The sequence below is a fragment of the Nycticebus coucang genome, chromosome 9 (genome assembly GCF_027406575.1).
Source record: "Nycticebus coucang isolate mNycCou1 chromosome 9, mNycCou1.pri, whole genome shotgun sequence".
Lineage (NCBI taxonomy): Eukaryota > Metazoa > Chordata > Mammalia > Primates > Lorisidae > Nycticebus > Nycticebus coucang.
The window spans coordinates 32,059,849-32,081,372 of NC_069788.1; the positions used below are offsets into that span (position 1 = coordinate 32,059,849).

At 41.5% G+C, this 21,524-nt stretch overlaps 1 protein-coding gene across 1 annotated transcript; it reads right to left on the reverse strand.

The window, feature by feature from the left end:
- Positions 1-3,198: 3,198 nt before the first annotated feature.
- ADGRF4 (adhesion G protein-coupled receptor F4) lies at positions 3,199-16,927 on the reverse strand. Its single transcript, XM_053602608.1, has 8 exons — positions 16,827-16,927; positions 15,950-16,004; positions 13,351-13,502; positions 11,329-11,580; positions 8,903-10,282; positions 6,996-7,037; positions 6,491-6,550; positions 3,199-5,454 (listed from the first exon to the last, which is right to left on the reverse strand). Exons 1-8 carry the CDS (start codon positions 16,911-16,913, stop codon positions 5,422-5,424), a joined length of 2,061 nt encoding a protein of 686 aa, XP_053458583.1. The 5' UTR covers positions 16,914-16,927; the 3' UTR covers positions 3,199-5,421.
- Positions 16,928-21,524: the final 4,597 nt, after the last annotated feature.

Genomic DNA, 21,524 nt, shown 5'->3' on the forward strand with positions numbered 1-21,524 from the left:
ACCCCCTAACACGCTGGTTTTAAGGTAATCACCACTTTAAAGGCCCCCATAGCCAAATGCAGTCACATTTTAAAGTACTGGTGGTAAGAACTTCAACATATGAACTTGGAGAGGCATGCTCAACCCATAATAGCATGTAAGAAGGGCTCGTGCTTCTACTATCATTTTATAGAGTGAGAAACTAAGACAGGGATGTTGAGTGGCCTGGGGCACAGATTGTGTTACCTAGCCCAACCGTTTATTTTTTTAGCTCTAATATACTGTAGGGACATCTCTCCAGCTCAAATTTTAGCACATAGAGGGTCTTCCCCCGACCTGCTTTGGATTGCAGATAGATGCACTAACGTCATTCAAGAATGGAATTTATCCTCTCCACAACTTGTTCTTGTGAAAATGATTAATACCCTATAAAGGGTTCACTCTCTAGTACAGGTATGGATGTGGATCTCTTATCCACACACTGTTGGTAGGAGTGTAAACTAATGCAACCTTTATGGAAAACAGTACAAAGATTCTTCAAAGAACTAAAAGTATACCTACCATTCAATCCAGCAATCCTACTATGGGGTGTCTACCCAACAGAAAAGTCATTATATCAAACACACCTGTACTCAAATGTTTCTTCCGGCATGATTCACAATTGCAAAGATGTGGAGTCAATCTAAGTTTCTATCAATTGATGAGTGGATTAAAACAACAAGGTATAACCACACATACACAGATGCACACAGATAGCACACACACACAAATGCACACCATGGACTACTACTCAGCCATAAAAAGGAATGAATTAATGTCATTTGCAGCAACTTGGAAGAATCTCAGGAATGGAAAAACAAACACCACATGTTGTCCCTAATAAGTGGAAGCTAAATGATGAGCAGACATGGTCATAAAATAGTGTGAAGGACACTGGAAACTAACAAGGTCATGGGAGGGGGTGAGAGAGAAACCCTTACCCGTCAGGTACAACATACACTATGCTGGTGACAGGCATACTTAAAAGACCTGACTTCAGCATCATGCAATTCGTGTAACAAGGACACTTGTTTGAAATAGAAATTATATTTAAAAACCTGCAAAACCTGGGAGGAAAAAAGAAATATAATAGTTGTTTTTATCTTGGCTAAAGTCAGGAAGGGAATGCTCAGGAAATTTTATAAATGTAAAAGTTACATTCATGCCCCTCCAATGAACATTTTGTTTTAATTTTATGAGAGAATACTAATTTGCAATTGACCCAGAGTTTTTATCCTTGGCAAAGCAATGGCGGTGAGGGTCAGGGACATGGAAAACAAACTGTCCCTGACCCGCACCCCACTGGCATGCTGCTGTTTTAAATAATTACTGTTTGTTTTGAAACTAATCTTGTTTCTAAACCAAAACTAAAGGTTTTGACCACAGCCCTGCAAAGAAGTACTCACTCTGGTTTTTGTTTGTTTTTTGAAAAGGAGTGACTAAATGGCTTTTATGACTTCTGCAATTTGAACAAACTGCTCTACCGCCACCCACATGCTAGTCTTCAGCCCTTCTGAATGCCTTGCTATTTAAAACCAAACTGGTGATAGAAATTTCGCTGAGCGTCTCTAAAAGACTGGAGTGCTCTTTGGCCAATACTTCCAGGCCCCCCCTTGAGAGCACATGGTGGGGTTGCCTGCCCAGGCCCCCTGCAGGTCTGGGCAATGACTCGAACTGGATTGATAACAGGATTGAGACCCAAGAATATCGTGGCATCAATTAAAAAGTCCATCTTGAGAGAACTCACACATGAGAAAGTTGTGAAAGGTAAATACATTCATTTTTATTTCTAATATAACAACCAGAAACTTCTTTATATATAGTGAGTGGTTTAAAAAGACATGCACACACAGCACACGGGCCTGCAGATACACACCAACACTCAAATACTTACAAGAATATTCTTCCTGTTTCACAAATGAGGACATTAAAATCCCAGAAGCTCAATTATTTTACTCAAGGTCTAAAATAGACTAAAATAAACAGCACGTTCAACAGTTCCCTTTCTTTTCTTCCGTTCCCCATCTTTTGGAAGCGACCGTGACTTAACTGTTTCCAAAGTAGATTCAGCGTTGCTCCCTCTACACCCTATCCTCCCCCTCACACCCCCAACCCTACCCCTGAAATTGGATCGAACCCAATCCCGCAAAGTGCCCCGGGTCCTCGCAGAGTGGATGACCGAACCACAGGACCACAGAGCCAGCCTCCGCAGTAAGAGCGGGCCGGGGAGGCCATCAAGGGCTTGCAGGTGATCCTTCTTAGTGCCGAGGTTGGAGAAGCCAGCCTCTTGCAGGTCGTGGGTAAACCCAAGGGTCCGTAGGTCTGCCTCCCTAGAGCCCAGGCATCAAACATCAGCTTCGGTTTTTCTGCAGCAGACATTGTCACACTGAGCTTAGGAGTCACTCCTGGCAGGAAGAGAAAGTGTCCCAAGCACACACAGCTGTCCCTCCTCATTCCAGCCTGCCTTCCACGGACTCCTCCTCTGCCCCTTCTCAGTCCAAGGACGTCCATGAGGATGGGGCAGCCTGAGCAAAATGTCACAGTAAGAACAGCGCACATTAAGTGACAACTTAATCGAAGTAGGCACTGTGCTAGGGCTTTTTAAGGTGTTAGCTCATTTAATCCTGAAACCATCCCGGAGGTACCTAGTTCGTGCTGTTATTAACTCTGGGTAACAGGTGAGGCCCAGAGGTGTTGAGTAATACCCCGAAGGTCACGCAGGAGAAAGGCCATTCTCCCGGCTGCACTTGTGCCCTTGGCCTTCTCTGTGCTGCGCCCTCAGCGCTGAACTCGGGTCTCAGCGCCCCTCCCCCTCCGCTGTCTGAACTTGCCCTCTAGTCTAGAACAATGAACGCCTCTGCGGCTCCGAATTTACAACTTTATACCATAAACCGTGTTGCTCCCCTGCGCGGTATTTGCTCAAGTGGTCTCCTTTTTCGTTGTGGAATGAAGAACTCTGTATCCTTTTAAGTGAATTTCGGGCATAGTCAAGTAAGTGGAAGACGTTTGGGAGGAACCGAGAGCCTTCCTGGTACCCCCGAAAACAGCTTCCAGGCAAGTCGTACTCAAGGCGCGCCTCGCGTGGACAGCAGGGGGCGCTGTGAGCTGTGGCCGCGCACAGAAAGCGTCGCCCTCTCTCCCCTGCTTTCCTGAATGGGACACCCCACCCCACCCCACCCCACCCCAGGGAGAATCTATACCCAGAAGCAAACTTCCCGGTTTCCATACCTCTGCAGTCCTTCCCCGCCCCTGGGCCCACCTGACACACCTGTCTCCATCCTGAGCTGAGGTCACCAGAACATGAGGAGCTCGGACACGCATTAGGAGCCCCAGTCCTCATTGGTATCCAGTTCTGATCTCCTGTCCCCCTGGAATTCTGCCCACCTCTGAGACTGGTGAGCCCCCGATGTTGTATTCTGGTTAAAGGTCTGAAATACTAGCTTTTTCCCCATCGTTTAGCCCTGCCCTGGACTGCGACCCTCCTCATGCCAAACCCTGTGGGTGCACCTGAGCTGTCGTGCCCTAAACCCTCTGCCAGGAGCCCTTTGTTCTGCCTCCGGAAGCCTCTGGTGCTGCCTGCTGTCCATTCTGGACTTTAAAGGACATCGTCCTGTGAATTTGCACCCAGTGCTGTCGTGCTTGTTGGGGTCACTAACATGGTCTTCCCTGACCCCAGCTACAGTTATAGACCCCCTGATGCCAGGTTTGTCCACATGGGAAAAGCACAGGCCCCAATTACTGAGAACATTCAGTAAACCCGGGGCCACCTGTGCAGAATGTACTGAAAGAAGGCAGTCCTTAGTCCCTCACCCACCTCAGACCTCAAACTAGACTAAATTGCAAGTGAGAGAATTATGTAGTGAGGACTTCCCTGGAGAACTGTCCGTGTGTTCCCATTTCCTCCCTAGACTTCCCCTAACACTGGCAGAGCCCTTTGTACCTCTCAGCTCTCATAATACTCTAATGCCAGGTCTTAACTTCTACGGTTTTCTCCAGTTTTTACCATGGTCAACCAAGTGCACCCAACTAACTGGGGGCAAAGCCTCCACCACACTTCCCTTCTCAAATGGCTGGATAATATTCCCAGGCAGCGCCTCTTCCACTTGAGGCAATCTGATAATCCTAAAACAGGTGGTTGTCAAATTAGGACCTTCATAGAATGGTCAGCTGTGTTTCTAATAGTCATCTGAATTAGTGACTTTCCATTGGTGACAAGTCAAGAAATGTCATAGGAATGTTCTACCATGGATGAACTTTACAGACGAGGAAATGGGCAGAGGTTGGAAAGTTGACCTTTTTTCAAGTTTTCCTATACAAATCCCAATATGAGGACAACAGATGAAGGATAATATGCCTGGATTCTCCCCTCTTTGTTTCCCCAGCACCTCACACAGCCAGTCGGGGTATATGACAAAGCCCTCTTGCTCCTTCTAATCTCCCTGGAGCCACATGCCAGTGTCCCACACCAGCGCAGCATCAGGTGATTGGGATCTGTAACACGGAGGTCTCTTAATTGTACGTCCAACTCAGAATGTCTTTGGTTTCAGGAGATTCAACTACTTGCTTTGCCCCATTGCTCAATATATGGACCATGGCCCAGAAACAAAAGAAACGTAAAGAAGAAGAAAAAAAAAATGGGGCTACTGCCAACTGGAGATTAAAAATAAAAAAATAAAAAGTCTGAGACTCATCTCCATCCATGCAAAAGGCCATGAAACTTCTCCAAGACAAAACCCTGGCCAAAGCTGATCATCCTTGCCCACCTTCCCCTGTTACCGCTCAGGCTCCTGGCTGGGTTCTGTGACTTATTCTCCCCTGGCTGCCTAATATGTGTTTCCTTATGGTTTCACCTGTGTAGAAATAAGTCTCAGGGCTTGGCTGTGAGTAGGCAGACAAGCTGCCACAACCTCACCCACACACTTTAGCAATGATTCTGGGCTCCACTTCATTAGGAAGAGATAGGCCTGTTGCTCTGTGATTTCAAACAATCAATTCCTCCTTCTCAACAATGGGGCTATTATAAGTGTCACCACTCACTGACAAGCTGCAATTAAAGTGTGTGAGTGCTGCAGACAGCAAGGGTCTATCCTGTACCAGAGCAGGGATAGGTGTGATGAAAGTATCCTCTCACTGAAGACAGAAAATAAAGCATCCTTAAGGTTTTGTCATGTAAATTGAAGTGACATAGGTTTTCAAGCAAATGTACATATTTTCGTGTATGTGCTGGGCAATAAAGAAGTTTCCATTCTCTGAAAGGTATGTCCCCTTCATCCTTCCCACCTCCTTCCAGCGTCATGTAGCAGGCAATAGTGTGCTCACAGGAATACTGAGTGGCTTGGTACAATCTGCATGTGAAGTTTCTCCTTCAGTTTTGAATACTCATATTTCATCCTCAACGATTCATTAAGATCCATTGGGTGGGCTTAAGGATGCATTCTAAATGAAGGGAAACAATAACAGTGGTGATAATGAGTAATGACATTGACAAGAAAGTAAATATATGTATATTCATGATATGTCTGTCTAGAGATAAACATATGAAAATGAGAACATGAAGAGAAGTGGACCCAACTACCCAGAATTTAATTATCCTATGTCGCTGAATCTAACAGTGTAAGCTACATCATTGTCTTCATGTCCTGCTGAAAAATAAAAAAGTAAAATTTGTCGACTAAACTATGACATACTACTGATTGTAAGATACATTCTAATTTCAGAAATGCTAAAAGTTGAAGAAAATGACTATCTTAGATTTGATAAACTATGGTCCTAAAAGTCACACTCAATATTAGCTAAACACAAATGGTAGTTCTCAATGGTTCCAGAAAGTTTTTTCTTTCTTTTTAAGGAAGCATCTCTTAATGAGAATCTGTTGTTTGAACAAATAGCTCCTAATTCATATAACAAAGTTGGCAATTTTAGCTGTTGCCTTAAAAGACAGAGCCACATCCAAAGTCTTCAAGATCTATAAGTGCCTAGATGCTGTAATCCAAAGAAGGGTGGTTGATGGGAGAGAGTCCTGAGCAAGGAAAATAGAAAAGAGATTTTGATGCCTGTTGCTCCTGATTGTACTTCTGCTCTTTATTAGAGGGTGACCTCATGCACATTCTGTAAGTATTTGGGCTTTGATTCCTTTAAATCCTATAATATGAGAAAGTGAGAGTAGAATCTCATTTCTATCTCATCTGTCATTTCTGAGCCCTATGATCTTGGGATCATGTGATCCTTCTCAATGGGTTCAAATGTCTAGACCTGAAACACATTTGATGTGAAAAATTCTCTTGAAGGGTATTTTGCTGGCCTAGCAGTGTTAGCAGTGTTAGCAGGACTCTCCAAATGTATTGAGTGAAGAAATGAATGAATTGAGTCTCCTTGCTAACGAATCCTGAGTACTAAGCTACATACAATACGTATCTCTGCATAACTGGTAATACCAACCTTCCAGTGTCGAGACCAAGAAAGAGAGGCTTACCTCTGCTGCCCTCGATTTCCCCTTTAGCGAAGACATCTTCATCTTTAAAGCATCTCTTATCTACAGAGACAAGGACAGTGAGAAATATGTCACAGATATCAGAGGAAACAAAATCACCAAGGCTGAGGCTCTTGTCCCGAATCTTCGAGACCAATAACCTGACAGAAGCACCATCAGGTGGCTTAGCATAAAAGCCCAGCAAGTAGTAAGAATTGAGTAAAAGTCCAGCTGTGGTTATAACTAGATTTAGAATAAAGATTAAAATCGCAGTCATGGTTTCTATTCCTTTCACCAGCAATACTTGCACGCAGCTCCCTATTGACATGATAAAGAGCAAGAAAGGAAAGAATGTAACGCTCTCCTTTCCTCCTCGCAGCTAATTCCTGAGCCATCCTCACAAACTCAGCTCCCCTGGACTGTGCTTTCTGATAAAAACTGCTTCCTCCTCCTGCTTCCCTCAGCCACATGGAAACCACGTACAGTGAGTTGAACAAATTCAATTTACCTTGTGATCTGAAATGGTTCCAAACAGCAAGATGAAAAAACCCTGCAGTAAAAGTCAACAGAATCATGAGGGACAGTTTTTCAAACAATATCCCAACTATTATTTTGATACAAGTCTTCTAGGGAACTTCTAGGGCAATTATTGGACACTAGGAACTTTGGTTTCTACTGGGACAGATAAAAATTCCCTGATGGCATTTCCTCTGAGGCTACCTCCACCCTTGGAAAAGGATCACCCTCATGGAAGGATCAATGTCAGGGCTGTTGACATTGATTTAATGGTAAAGATATAGGATAAAGTTTCAACCTTAATAAATCGTATTACTTTCTTTCCAAATATTGCAGTAGTTGTTCTAACTCATGATGACAGCAACACTGGTAACATAGAATCAAAATCAGAATCATGGAAGGGGTCTTAAGAAAATGCAACTTGTATGGTAGTCTAAGTTGGAATTAAAAGTCAGTAAACAGACAGCCAGTTTACTGGCTTTTATGCAGAAGAAGAAGTTTCTGCATGAAAGGAAGAAACTACAGAGAATTGTGATGCCAGGGTGTTTTCCCAATCTAAGCATAGTTTTAGGCTAAAGAAACACTAATCAGATGACTAAATATTTTAAATGTAAATCACAGGGAAAACTTGCAGAGAAAAGAAGATTGTAAGTAAATGTGTTTGGGTATTTTTCTTTCTTTCAAGAAAAAAGAAACACAAATGGTCTGAAAAAGAAATACAAAGCAAAACTTTCTGGGGTTTAAGTTGCAAAGTGGAAAAGAGGATGAGGTCATTAGTCACCAGAGTAAGATATGTTTCATTGATCTGAGTCTCATTTCTTTAAAGTCTATTTTATATTTTACATGATGTTTTTAAACAGAGGAATAGTGACACGCTAAAAGGAACACATTGTTGCTTTATTAAGTGGTTATATTTTTATTTAAAGCAATAGTTAGAAAAATTTTTCTGCAAAGGGTAAAATAGCAAATATTTTAGGCTTTGCGGGTCATACAGTCTTTGTTGCAACTACTCAAATTTGCCACTGTAGCTCAAAAGCAGGTAAAGGAAAACTATAAACCAATAACCACGGCTGTGCTCCTATAAAATCCCATTTACAAAAACAAGTGGCAGCCGTAGTAGCCAACTCCTGATTAAAGCATAACTAAGAATATGGACTCACTAAATGTTCTATTACTCATAAGTATAGAATACAGTCTGGTTAATGATGACTTCCCCAAAGTGCAAGCTTAGTAGCCATGAGGAAGTAAAATAACGTGTAGATGGACAATCTTGCCGAGTCAAGTATCTAAGAGCGGGAAAAGACACCAGAGACCAGTCCAGATCCATGTCTTTATTTTACAGATGAGAAGGTTAAGGCCCAAAGAAAAGCGACAATCCCAAGATCAGGTAACATACGGCAAGATCCAGCTCCATGAGTAACAATTTAACATCTATTTCACAAGAAATAGTAGGTAAGAGGTGTAAGAACTCCTGTCTGGCTAACACCCAAAGTGAAAGGAAATAGCAGCATCTTCATACTCTGGAAAATAGCTGTTATTTCACTGAGTTCCAAAAGACATTGGAGAAAGTATAAAAATTATGTTTGAGACATAACATGTGAGTGTAGCTTCACGCATCTCTGACTAAAGAGCAGTTCTCTATAAGTGAAGGTTAACTTCCACTGACGCTGAAACTTTAGAAGGTAGATAAGTGAGAAAAGAAGGAAGGAGATCCCCACCCAACAAGCATGATCAGCTAAATCTTGCTTATCAATCGATAGGGTGAGAGATGCCTCAGCCATTATCCCTAAGATATGGAAGGAAATGGAAAGAATAGTTTGTGTTCCATAGTTTTACATCATAGCCGTTTTCTGTTGTCTAGACACAATAACGAGCAATTGTCTCCCTTTGGGAACTTACCTGGAAAGCGTTGAGCAGGGCAAAGATGATATGGAAAATCAAGGCTGTGCCTTCTATAAGAGTGGCTATTCCAAAACCCCAGGTCAGTCCCAGCAATGGGGTGAGAATGGCAACATTTTTGCTGATCCTCATGACAATGGCCATATCTTGAGACTTGGAACTGCCAATAGATGGCCTCTGAGTGTTGACAGCAACAATCAAAACCACCACAAGATTCACAGCCACGATGACCAAGGCCGGGGCAGCGAATGCTAAAAGAGCCTTGGTGCTGTCCCAGTTGAGCCAACAGGCCTCAGGTCTCAGGTAGCCTTTCTTTGGCTCTGTGATGGCAACTGTGATGACAGCAATGACCAGTGGACACCCATAGCCAGTGGCAAAGCCAATGGCCATCATTCTGGACTTCAGCATCCTACGGAAAACGACCAGTATTCCATACATGATGAGCAGAGCTTTGAAGAGCATCCAGAAAAACAGACAGAGGTAAAAGAAGTGGCAGAAAAATGTCACTGCGACACACCACTTATGGTCCTGGGCCTTTATGTTAAAGTTTGAGCCGATGATGAAGCACACATTAGCGGTCAGGAGTGACACCGCTATGTTCACGATGCACACGTGACGCATGTATGATATCTCAGTCACCACCACCCGGGACCACACTGTGGCTTCAACGAGCAGGCAAAGAACCAAGCTGAGGATCGAGACGCTGAGCCCAATGCAGGTGATATACTCCAAGATTTTGTCCGTCACAGATTTGGGGGACATTAGAATGGAAAAAGACGTCACCACATTGGTGTAGTTGCAACGGCATTTCACCTTGTTCTTACCACCCAGCACAGTCTTACACGCTTCCTCAGCCCACCTCTTTTTCCCAGAGTGCCAGCCAACGCACTGGGCCCTGGCACTGTGGGATTGATTGATCCTTTCAAAGGTGAGAAAGATTTCTTTCACTCCTTCTGGTAGAGCCAATGATAGGACCAGACCATTCATCGGTCTGTGAAGACTCCCATTTTGCAGGTGGGCCTCTTTCAGAATAGCCCCCAGGGTTGGAAAAGCTATGCTGATGGCTTGAGATGTGTTCAGCCTCAGTTTCCTCAGCTCTTGCCTGGGAATTTCTACCATTCCTAAGATACCTTCTGTTGCATTGCTCATGCTCATGGAGAAATTGAAACTTCCCTCTGAGGTACTGTGGTTGATGCGAAACCCTTTTGTCTGCATGAAGAGTTCATCCGCAATGTTCTCAAATTCATCGTGAACGTGGAGCTGCCTGGCAAACGAATTCACTGACCGCAACAAATCTGAGCTGGCGCTTTTGTCAGGAATGAAAGCCCAGTTTGCGATGGCTGCTGGGTCGAGGATGTGGTTGGCCACTGTAGTGTAGCTCTGCAATGGAGAAAAGTGGACATTGTCCTAAGGATTTATACGTGATTACACAAAGTCAGTTTCTAAAATCCAAAATTTCAGAAGATCAAATTATCTGACCTATTTCTCCTTAAACTTCCTGTATATCAGAATCCTACATGACTAAGGCTGCACAGAGGGAAGAAAAATAGAAGAATGCAAAAAAAAAAAAAAAGGGACCACACCTGCTTTATTATTGCACCCAGGGTAGCATACGCAAACTGCAGTGTGTTGAGCCTGAGTTGCCTGTGCAATATGAATGATTGCTTAATGGAAAGGAATGAGGGCAGATTCTATGGTAATCTAAGTTTGAGAAAGATTGCCTACCATCTCCTAGCATCCCCCTTCCTCTTATAAATAATTCCAAATTTCTTTAGGCTATTAAAGGCTCTGAAAATTTCCACCATAAAGAAACTGGCTTAATTTTGTAATTTACTACAAGTGTTGTTCTACAGATCTTCCTTTAAGAAATGGAACCTCCATTAACATTTTTCAGAACAGCTGTTCCTACAGAATATAATTTTGAAACACTATTGTCGATTCAGTCTTGTTCTTGAAAATATTAAATATGTAAAAAAAAATATGGAGGCAGGAGGATCACTTGAGCTCAGGAGTTTGAGACTAGCCTGAGCAGGAACAAGACCCTATCTCTACTAAAAATAGAAAAATTAGCTGGGCCTGGTGGCAGGCACCTGTTTAACCAGCTCCTCGGCTGGCTGTGGTAGCTGAGGATCGCTTAAGCCCAGGAGTTTGAGGTTGCTGTGAGCTAGGCTGATGCCATGGCACTCTAGCCTGAATCATAGAGTGAGACTCTGTTCCCCCCTCGAAAAAATACATTCATAAATATTGAAAATGTTCTAACTTCTTGAAAACTTCTATAAACTAGAATGAATTGATATCCCAAAGTGAAATGCCTCCTGTTTTTAGAGTGGTTGTATTCTTCATCTGAAAGTGCATTTGAAACCATTAAAAGTGCAAAATTTTGAAATAAAACAGTGTCCATTTTTAATGAAATTAACAAAGAATACCTTCATTTTTTCTCGGGTAACATTATCAGACAAGTCTGTGGAAATATTTTTTAATAACTCCACTATAAATGCGATATTCCCAGACGTGGCTTCTGACGCTTTCACAACATCAATTATGCAGGCATAATCGACGGGACAGTGTCTGCGGATTCCTTGGGCTACACTCTCAATGGGCTCCGGAGCTCGAAAGTCAAGAAGGCGCAGAGGGATTGATGCTGCTGCTACCGAAAGGCGAGATTCGCTATTTGGACCCTGTTCAAAAAAAAAAAAAAAAAAAAGTTTCATTCACAAATGATTAAATACCTACCATGTGTCAGACTGGAAGAGCATAAAGCACAAACAATACCCCTGGGGAAGATAAATGCAGAAGTAAGTGCAGGGATCAGGTATGGTCACAGACGGGCAGGGATCCCAACAAACTTCCCACAAAGATCAGGATATTGACCTTTTCCAGTGGAATCTGCTCCAGGACAGTGATTTTTAACTCAAGTAATATAGCAAGACAGTTTTCTACAGAAATGTAGGGAAAGAAAAGCTACATGAAATGTCGGGGGGTGGGGGCAGTTGGAGGTTGGCAGATCAAACAGAGAATGGAATGCTAAGGAATTGCAATTTCAAAAAGTTAAGAGTTTCCCAACTAGAAAGAGATTATTTGCTCATTTTCTGATACTTTTACCTACGATCCCTCAGAATGTGACTTTGAATGAGGCAAAACAGTAATTTATTTCATTTAATTCACTTTTGAATGCCACTATAGTTGCAAGGACTTTGACATGATACCTATGCTAAGTGTGAAAGAAAATAAAAAATCTCAACTCCTATGCAAAAGAGAAGGTCCAGCCCGAGGCTGAGGCATTGCAACACCCACCCCTTCCAAATGAATAGATGTTGTGACATTCTGCATTAGCGTCCACTAGGATTGCCTCCCCAGATAATTCATGAAGAAATTCTTTGCAGGCTTTCCATAAACAAAGACACGCAGATTGTAACTTTGGGTCTGCAGGTTAAGTCTAGCTCCTAAAACAAAGATTCCACGTTAATAATCTTGATTACTTTCCCAGGTACAGAACAGAGACAATGTCAATCATTCTTTCACCTACCCAGGGACATTTACATAATTGATTCTTCCTTTACTCTCTTTTTCTCTTCAAACATTCACCTTGCCTTATGTAAAGTGTGTTTCCTGGGCACCAGTCTCATAAGAGTGTAACCATTTGCTTCACCACCTACCCCTCTCCTCCTTTTCCTTTCTGCATGCCCTCTCCCCTTAAATATAGAATTCCCAAATCCCTGTTCAGAAAAAACAATCACTGTTGCACCTGTGTCTTATGTTTTTTTCTGGGTGCATCCTCAAACTGGCTTACTAAACCTCCATTGACTGAGATTTTTGCCTCATTGGCTTATTTGGGGCTGTCATAAATGACAGAGACTGCATCCGCAATCCCTTTATAAAATCACTGTTAAAATTTTAGGAAATGCAGAGATCCATGGGCTTCCATGAGATTGGAGGGGAGGTAAAAGGACATGGTTGCTAAGTGAAAGGACAGAAGAGATTTAATTTTCACTGGAATGTGTTGTTTCATTCAATTTCTATTCCCTCTACATCAATCATACATCTCTTCTTTCTTTTGATCAAGCAATTAAAAGTATTGGAAAGAGATATCAAAACAAATTTTATTCTAGACACATTTAGCTGATTAATGGACTAGCACAAGATGTATAGACATCCACCTTTAAAGATAAAACTTAACTGCTAACATAGTCATTTACACCATAGTATAAATGAGTTTCTTTTTTTATTTAAGAAAAGATTTTTAGAGGGAGAAATAGAGAGAGCAGGGAGAAGAGGGAATGTACCTGAGAGTTTAAGTGAGGAAACAAGGAAAAGAAACAAATTTGGCCTACTTTGTAGATTTTCCTAAATCTGAGATTTATTTTTCATGCTAAACAGATCATATTAAATATGCCTCTGCTACCTCCTTGGGGTTGGTTCCTGTTGGCAATAATTTCCAAATGCATCACCTTAAAGAGTTTTTCCACAGAAAGGCTGGTACATGTTTCAGTTGACTTTTGCCACTTTTTTTTATTACATGAAAATCCTATTTCTCCATAAAACTGCTTAGCACAGGGATGGCTGCAGACGGAAGACGAGATGCAAGGCCCGTGGCATTTTTCTGTAAATGATAAATAGAGAGCAAGAGGGGTCTAATTAGCATTTCTACACTCTGAAATGTGCATCTCATTCATTCTGGGAATTCGGGGGCTACTTCCCCTCTTCCGGGAGGAAATGACATTGAACTGGGACCACAGCAATGAGGAAGAGCTGCCAAGTAGATGGGAAGCAAGCAGAGGCAAGCAGAGGCACGCATGGCACAAGGAACTGCAGGTCAATCAAAAAGGCTAGTTCAGAACACCTGAGAGTGGAAGGGGCAAGAGACAAGGGTGGGAAGGAAATCAGGGCTTAAGCCAAGAGGGGCTGGAATGCTGTGCCAATGTCAGAATTACCAGAAAACACAATTGAATTTGTTTTTGAAAGATAATCAGCAATAGCATAGCACAGGAGTCAGTAAACTTTTCTGTAAAAACAAAACACCTAAGTTGGAAGCCCAGTTAAAGATTAATTACATTTTGATACAAGTGAGTTTCATTATTCACAGGAGTTACATTATATAAACTCACCATGAACCCTAAATTAGCAAATACAGAACCATTAGTCATATGGTAACATAAGGTTAGATTCCTATGAGCTTCTGCTCACATTTTCATCAATTGATCAATACATGACCTTGTTTTAAGTGTATTTCTATCTAAAGTTACCTTACTTAATACATATTTTGATTCATTAACATTGAACTAGTAAACAATAGCACTGTAACTCATGCCTGAATAAAGCATATCTAATATATATATGTATATTAACATATTCTCCATAGAGTACATCACATATTTCTTGGCTTAGTCACTGGGATAGCACTTCAATACTATGTTTAGGGCCACTTTAAACAGCAAAATCATCAATAAAAAGAACAAAAAGTCAAAAATAAAAACTGTGGCACTATAGAGACTGGGAAAGCCACTTTCTGATACGAAAGTTTGAAACAAGAAGGCTGACATCACCTTGTCCAGCCTCAGCTGGGAACAAGTGCATCAGGCAATTTCGTTGTTCGCTGTTCTTCACATATCTGTGAATTACCACAAAAACTGTGAGTATTGATTTAAGGATTACAAATTAATTTCAATGAGTAGGCAAATTCCCAAATTCAGAATCAGCAAATAGTAAAGGTCAACTTTACAAATAGTAAAGGTCAGATAAACAGCAAATAATTTTTTAGTATATGTATGACCCATGCAATATTATTCATTATTTATCTGAAATTCAAATTTAACCTGGCATTCTACGTTATTATTTGCTGTTTGCAAAATACAGTAACCCTAGACAGAGAGTAAATATTTTGAGCTTTACAGGCCATAGGGTCTCTATGACAACTATTCAGTTCTGTATTTGTAGTGTGAAAGCAGCCAGAGACAATATGTAAATGAACAGGAATGTCTGTGTTTCAATAAAACTTTATTTACAAAAACTAGTGGCAGGCCAAATTTGGCCTATGAGTGAGAATGGATTGACTTGAGACAGGGAATACAAGAATGAGGCTGTGGAAGTCTTCTCAGGAAGAATTGCCTTATGATAGTGGCGGGGGCAGGAGAAGTAAGTGATGATGCTAAAGGGTTTGGAGTGTTGAAATCAATAAAATGAGGTGACCACTCGGCTGAGAGTCAAGGAGTGCACCGATGATTATGACCTGGACAGCTCTGTGAAGGATGCCATTCACCAGGAGAGGAAACAAGGGCTTGCATCGTCCCTTAACATCTACCAAGTATATTGATTTTTGCAAGTTAACAAACCAGAGTAGTTACCAATTTCTTCATCTATATAGTTTGGAGCTGATCCATAGCATTGTTACAAAAATTGAGTCTGACAGCATCTTGGACAGCACAGAGATATGTGTTTTCATAAACACCTGATAAATGTTAGCGACCTTTCTCTCCACTTTCCCTTCTAAATTCCACATCTATATACCGATATATTTTCACCAAAGGGATACCTAGCCAAACTGTGCAGAAGCCTCTTATCCCTACTATTTGGGTGAGAACCACATGATTTCACTGTGTTACTGCCATTAATTGCATCCTGACTTTACTTCTCACTTCTTGAGACAAACCAGTCTTATCACCATGACTCCCATCCTACATTGCTTGTATTGACTGCTCAGCACCTGAACATGGCATCCTGAAAATAACTTTGAATATAGAAATAAGAGAGTCTTTTCCTCTTTGCTTTTCTGCCTCCTGTTATTTCATTAGTTCGAACAGATTGCCATTTTAAGTTTGAAAATGGACATTTACCTACTGTGAATATTTGCTAGCTGTCTTCATCGAATGTGCCATTGATAATGGGGTAATTGTTAAGAAAAATCTATCAGCGCTGGTAAGCATGGAGAACGATTAGAGATTGTTATTCACTTGGAAAGCTTGTGGTCTGGGGACCTTCTTGCAACATCAATGCCCTTGCTTTATTCTGCCCTGTCTCCAAAGGGATGAAGACCATTCTGTAGTGACATACCTGGTACCCTTCCAGGCTTGGGTTTCCCTTCAGAACTTTGAAGTTTATCTCCAGCCTGAAAAACATAAATTCCCAAAGGTCCTTGTTACTGTAGGACTCTCCTCCCTCATCTCACCTACATGGGACTATGAAGAGAAGAGTGTTCAGGACTAGGAAAAAAACTTTAGCAGACGCAGGTGCTGGTACTGCCGCACTTGTTGAAGAAATCACGGGGAGAGCAGAGAATGCGGTGCTGTCCGGTGGAGGCTAGAGCCCGGATGGTGGCCACGTGGGCTCCCCAGGTAAATCTGGTGCATCTGATACATCTTTTGGAGGTTTAAGCATCCAAGGAGGATACAGATGACAATTACAACGGAGCTGTTCTCTGGCTATATTAACTGTCAATATGAAACGGAGCTAATGTGGTCCACCAGGTCCCGCCTAGCCTCAGAAGGAGGCAATGAGCAGAGACTAAGAATAATCGCTAGGCTGCAATAATAGAATCACAAATCTGTTATGTCTACAAAGGACTGCAAATATTAAAAAACATTTGAAAACTTTAAACTCCGTATAAGGAAATGAAGACTCAGAAAAGTGAGACAACTTGTGTGACTACTGAGAAGTTGAGACCTGAGCCTGCACTGCCCAGCTTGAGGTACGACTTCCTTCTTGCAACAGCTGCCTCTCCGCGTTCCCTGTGGCTTCTGAGGGGATGATTCTCCTGTACTGTTCTTCCCAGGAAGGTCCCTGTCGTCTCTCCACTTTTCTTTGTTCCCTTCTTTAGAAATGTACTATCAGCAAAGGTAAAGTTGTAATTATTTGAAAATTTATTTAAAAAGACATGTTATTTATCAGAAATCTGGGCTTCTGAGGGAAATGAGGAATGGACCAAACTTACTTTTATGTAAATCTTGGATTTATAGTGGGAACATTCTATGGCCAGATATAACATTAAACAGTAAATCATGGTTGCCTGGGACTTCATTTTCACATTAGGATCTTCGCCTGCAATAGAAAAAGAAGGTGGATCTGAGCGAAGGTGGTAGCTTCGCGCAAATGACACAGTATTTAACAGGCTAACCAACCGCTCAGTAAGCCCATTCACTCCAAATCAACCCACCCCAGGGAAGGACACCAACACCTACTTCCAAATAGCTAAAAGGTAAAAAAGGAAAGGATTTGTCTTCACTGTTGACCTTTCTACAGCAGAAGACAGGAGTGAGGGTAATATCAGGAAAGGTTTATCTTCATCAGAGCATCATTCCTCATTAGCTAATCCCCATGCTTCCTTAATAGTAACATTTATCAAGAATTTCTACTTGCCAGTAACTATCCTAAGCACTTATTTTTCATAAACTCATTTAATTCTGTGATGTATGTATCAATGGGGAAACTAAGGCACAAGGAGTTGAGAGACCATGAACCTGAGGTCACTCAGAAAAAAAGTGGGGGAGCCCAGAGTTCAACCCAGATGGTCCCACTGGCAGCTGTTCTTAACAGCTACAGCAGGGTCTGTCGTTGATGATGCTTTGACATTTGGGGCTGGACAATTCTTTACTTTGAGGGGACTGTCCCATGAATTGTAGGATGTTCAGCAATATCCCTGGCCTCTCTCCCCAATAAATGCCAGTAGCTCTCCTTTCTCCTCTGGCTACATTTTGGTAGCCAAAAACATCTCCAGCCATTGGCAAATGTGCCCAGGAAGAGAAAATCTCCCCCAGTTAAGAACAACTGTCCTACAGTGTACTATTTCTCTGGGCACATGGAGAAGAGTAACTTAAAGTGGAATTAATATACATACTTGTCCGCTACTGGGACAAGGGCCAAGACCTCCTCCTACAGATGGGTGAACTGCTGCATGAAAAACTGGGAGCACAGGGAAATAACTCTTTGTTCTTTTACCATATGTTTACTTCTTGCCTTTTTCTTGACAATTCTACCTTCCCAAGCCAAACCTCCAAGAACATATCATGATATCAGTTGAGATTTATCAATATCATCATGATTATTACCATTATATTTTCATACGGGATGGTGGTGATTCAGATGCCTTATTGGTAACAAAGTTCCTTAGCCTGGTTTTCTTCAAAATGCAAATATAACAAAATGAAAATACCACGGATTTTAGAGTTAGCAAGAGCTAGAGGAGTGTTTCTCAGCCTTTTTTATCTCACGGCAAACTAGAACCTACAGTTAAAATTCCACGGCACACTCAAATTATGTGCTTATGTGCTTTGGACTTCTTTTGGAAATAAATTAATGGTCTTTAAAATTTCGCAGCACACCTAAGATTCTCTCATGACACACAGTGTGCCACAGCACACCAGCTGAAAACACCGAGCTGGAGTCTAATCATCTCTACTGCCAATGAACTGTTTGAATATACCTGAGCCTATTTTTGCATCCATTTCACAAAATGTAGACGAACATTCATTCTATCCACCAACATTTATCAAGTGCCTCTTATTTGTCATAAATTGTACCAGATGCCAAGGGTACAGAAATTAAAGGTGCTTTTTCCATAGAGGATATTCAGTGGCACACCGCCAAGTCAAACCAATGGTGAGAAGTGAGATCACCTACATATTTCACCTAGCAAACAAGGCCAGGTAGAGACTAGTCCCAGCAAACAGACACTCCTTATGCTTTAGTAGAGGTTAACAGATCCACCTAGGCTCACAAGGGAATCTGTGTCCATGGAGCAGAAAAAACTCACTGATCTGGCATCAGACCCTTCCTAAATGGAGTCAAGGATAGGAAGGACTTTCATGAGCTAAGTAAGCCTTCGGCAGAAATAACAAGCCACAGGCACTCACACAAACACTTCCAAATCCTGAGTTACAGTTTAGTTTACAACATCATCTCATGGAGCAAGTCTGAGCAGGGGAGAAGGACCATGGCCGAAGGACAGGCAGGTGGAGCAATGGATCTGCATCGGTATGGGGAGCACGTGCACAGAATTCATGATCTGACAGTGTGGGTGGTTCTCACATGTGCAGCAAATTGTTGTATGGACACGCTGAACAACCTGCTATATGAATATCATTTAGGATAAATTTTTAATTGATCACCACAGAATACCAGAAGTAATCAGTATAAATAGTCCTAAAAGTACCCACATGTTTCACATATATGACCATGGCTTTCAAAAAAATTTGACCATGACAAAAATAAGAAACATCTTACATTATAACTCTGTAGGTGCAGATATGTGTGTGTGTGTGTGTGTGTACACATAAACTGAAAAATGCAGAATTTTTATATTTAAAAAATTATGTGAAAATACATATCCTTACTACCTGCAAGTACGAAAATGGCAGGTTGTTCAGCATGTCCATACAACATGCTGATACAGCTAATATTTTTGCCTTGTATCCCACTCTATTCTAGTTGATATTCTCTCAAATGCTGGTTGCCACCCACTAAGTTTAATTTGCAAGCCTCTAATGAACTATAACCTGCAATTTGAAAGACAGAGATATAGACTATAAGATTCATTTAGATTATCGAGCTGAAAATTGTCCACTTCTCTCACTAAAGTGCTCACTTTATCCTTTCTCTTTGCTATTCTTCATAGTTCTACTGAAAGCTCCCTCCCAAGGTACATGTGTCAGGGAGAAAAGATACCAATGTTCAGGACCAAGTAACAGGACTGAGGCTGAGGGTAAACCCAATTCTTCTCTACCTAGAAAACATGATCTTAAATGGGTGAAGGAGAGACAAGAAGCATTTATAAATAATAACACCTGCTGTCTGAGGCTCCTGGAGAAAGGCAACCGTTATTATTTATGGTTTTTAAAATTAGAGTTTTGCCTAAAGTTAGAAAGTGTTTAGGTAGTAAAGGATCCAATAGCCATGGCGTTTTCTGTTGATCATTTTGCTTTTGTGGAACATTATAATTCCTTTACTAGGTTTATACCCTGAAGACCAAAAATCATAATATAACAAAGACATCTGTACCAGAATGTTTATTGCAGCCTAATTCATAATTGCTAAGTCATGGAAGAAGCCCAAGTGCCTATCGACCCACGAATGGACTAGCAAATTGTGGTACATGTATATACCATGGAATATTATGCAGCCTTAAAGAAAGATGGAGACTTTGAGTCTTTCATGTTTACATGGATGGAGCTGGAACATATTCTTCTTAGCAAAGTATCTCAGGAATGGGAGAAAAAGTATCCAATGTACTCAGCCCTACTATGAAGATAAATTATAGCTTTCACATGAAGGCTATAACCCAACTATAGCACAAGACTATGAGGAAAGGGCCAGGGAGGGGAATGGGTGGGGCCACACCTACAGTGCATCTTAGAATGGGTACAGGAGAAACTTACTAAAGGCAGAATACAAAAGTCTACCTACAATAACTAAGAAAATGCCAGGAAGGCTACATTGAACAGTTTGATGAGAATATTTCAGATTGTATATGAAACCGGCACATTGTACACCTTGATTGCACTAATGTACACAGCTATGATTTAACCATAAAAAAACAGTAATACATTTCATATATTCACATAAACTACAAAATATATACTAGCAAAATATATACATAATATAAAATCATAAGCATGATAGTAAGATAGAGAAACTTTGAGCACAATGGGATGGAGAGTTTGGTTAATTAATTTGCTACTTGATCATTCATATTATTATAATCTGGTATAGGTAACCTTCATACCATTTGGGATGATAATTACATGGAAATTTTCCTATAGTTATTACAAATGATGGGAGAGAATATTCAATGACGTTACCCAGGAGGAGTCAGAGCGTTCTTGTTGTCCAATTTGATTGGCAGGGATGGGTCGAATAGATGTTTTCACATTGACTTGGATTGGGTTGTGTCTCTCCTCATTAAGAAGAGTTGAATGGGATCCTTCCCATCAGAGGTCAGAGGCGGCTGAGGCCCAAAGCCAGAGTGCTCTGCAGAGCAGAGAATGCGCAGAGCTTGCAGACCCTACAAATGGAGACTAAAATAATAAAGAGCAAGAACTGGCAGTCATTCATCCTCAGTGGTTGGGGTTATATAGACCTGAATGGCAGGATCACATGTTCTTGATTTACCAATGATATGTACTTACTAATTAAAATGAACTTGGGGGCAGCGCCTGTGGCTCAAAGGGGTAGGGCACTGACCCCATATGCCAGAGGTGGCGGGTTCAAACCCAGCCCCAGCCAAAAAATAAAAAATAATAAAATGAACTTGGAGTTTTCATAATTACAAGGTGAAAAGTGTCGGCAAATACAAATAAAGTACTTCTCTAGTACCTACCACACGTCTATAGGTAGTAGGTTAGCTCTTGAAAGAAGGAGAAAAAGATCAAGGATGTAAAAATCTGAACATTAAAGTAAATGTGCTGAGAAGAGGGTGGGTCGTCCACAAGGACATTAACAAAATGTGGGCAGTGTGGAAAGAAGCCAGGGGCTGGCTGGGGACCTCCTTGTTTCTGGGGAAGAGTGGCTGGAGCCGCTGCCAGATCCCGCCCTGCGTGGAGAATCTGGAGTGGTCTCCAGTGAATCACACTTGGTTACTTTCCTACTGTTACATGACTTCTGGTTGTCCCTTGTGTTCAGTTTATCAACAAGTTGA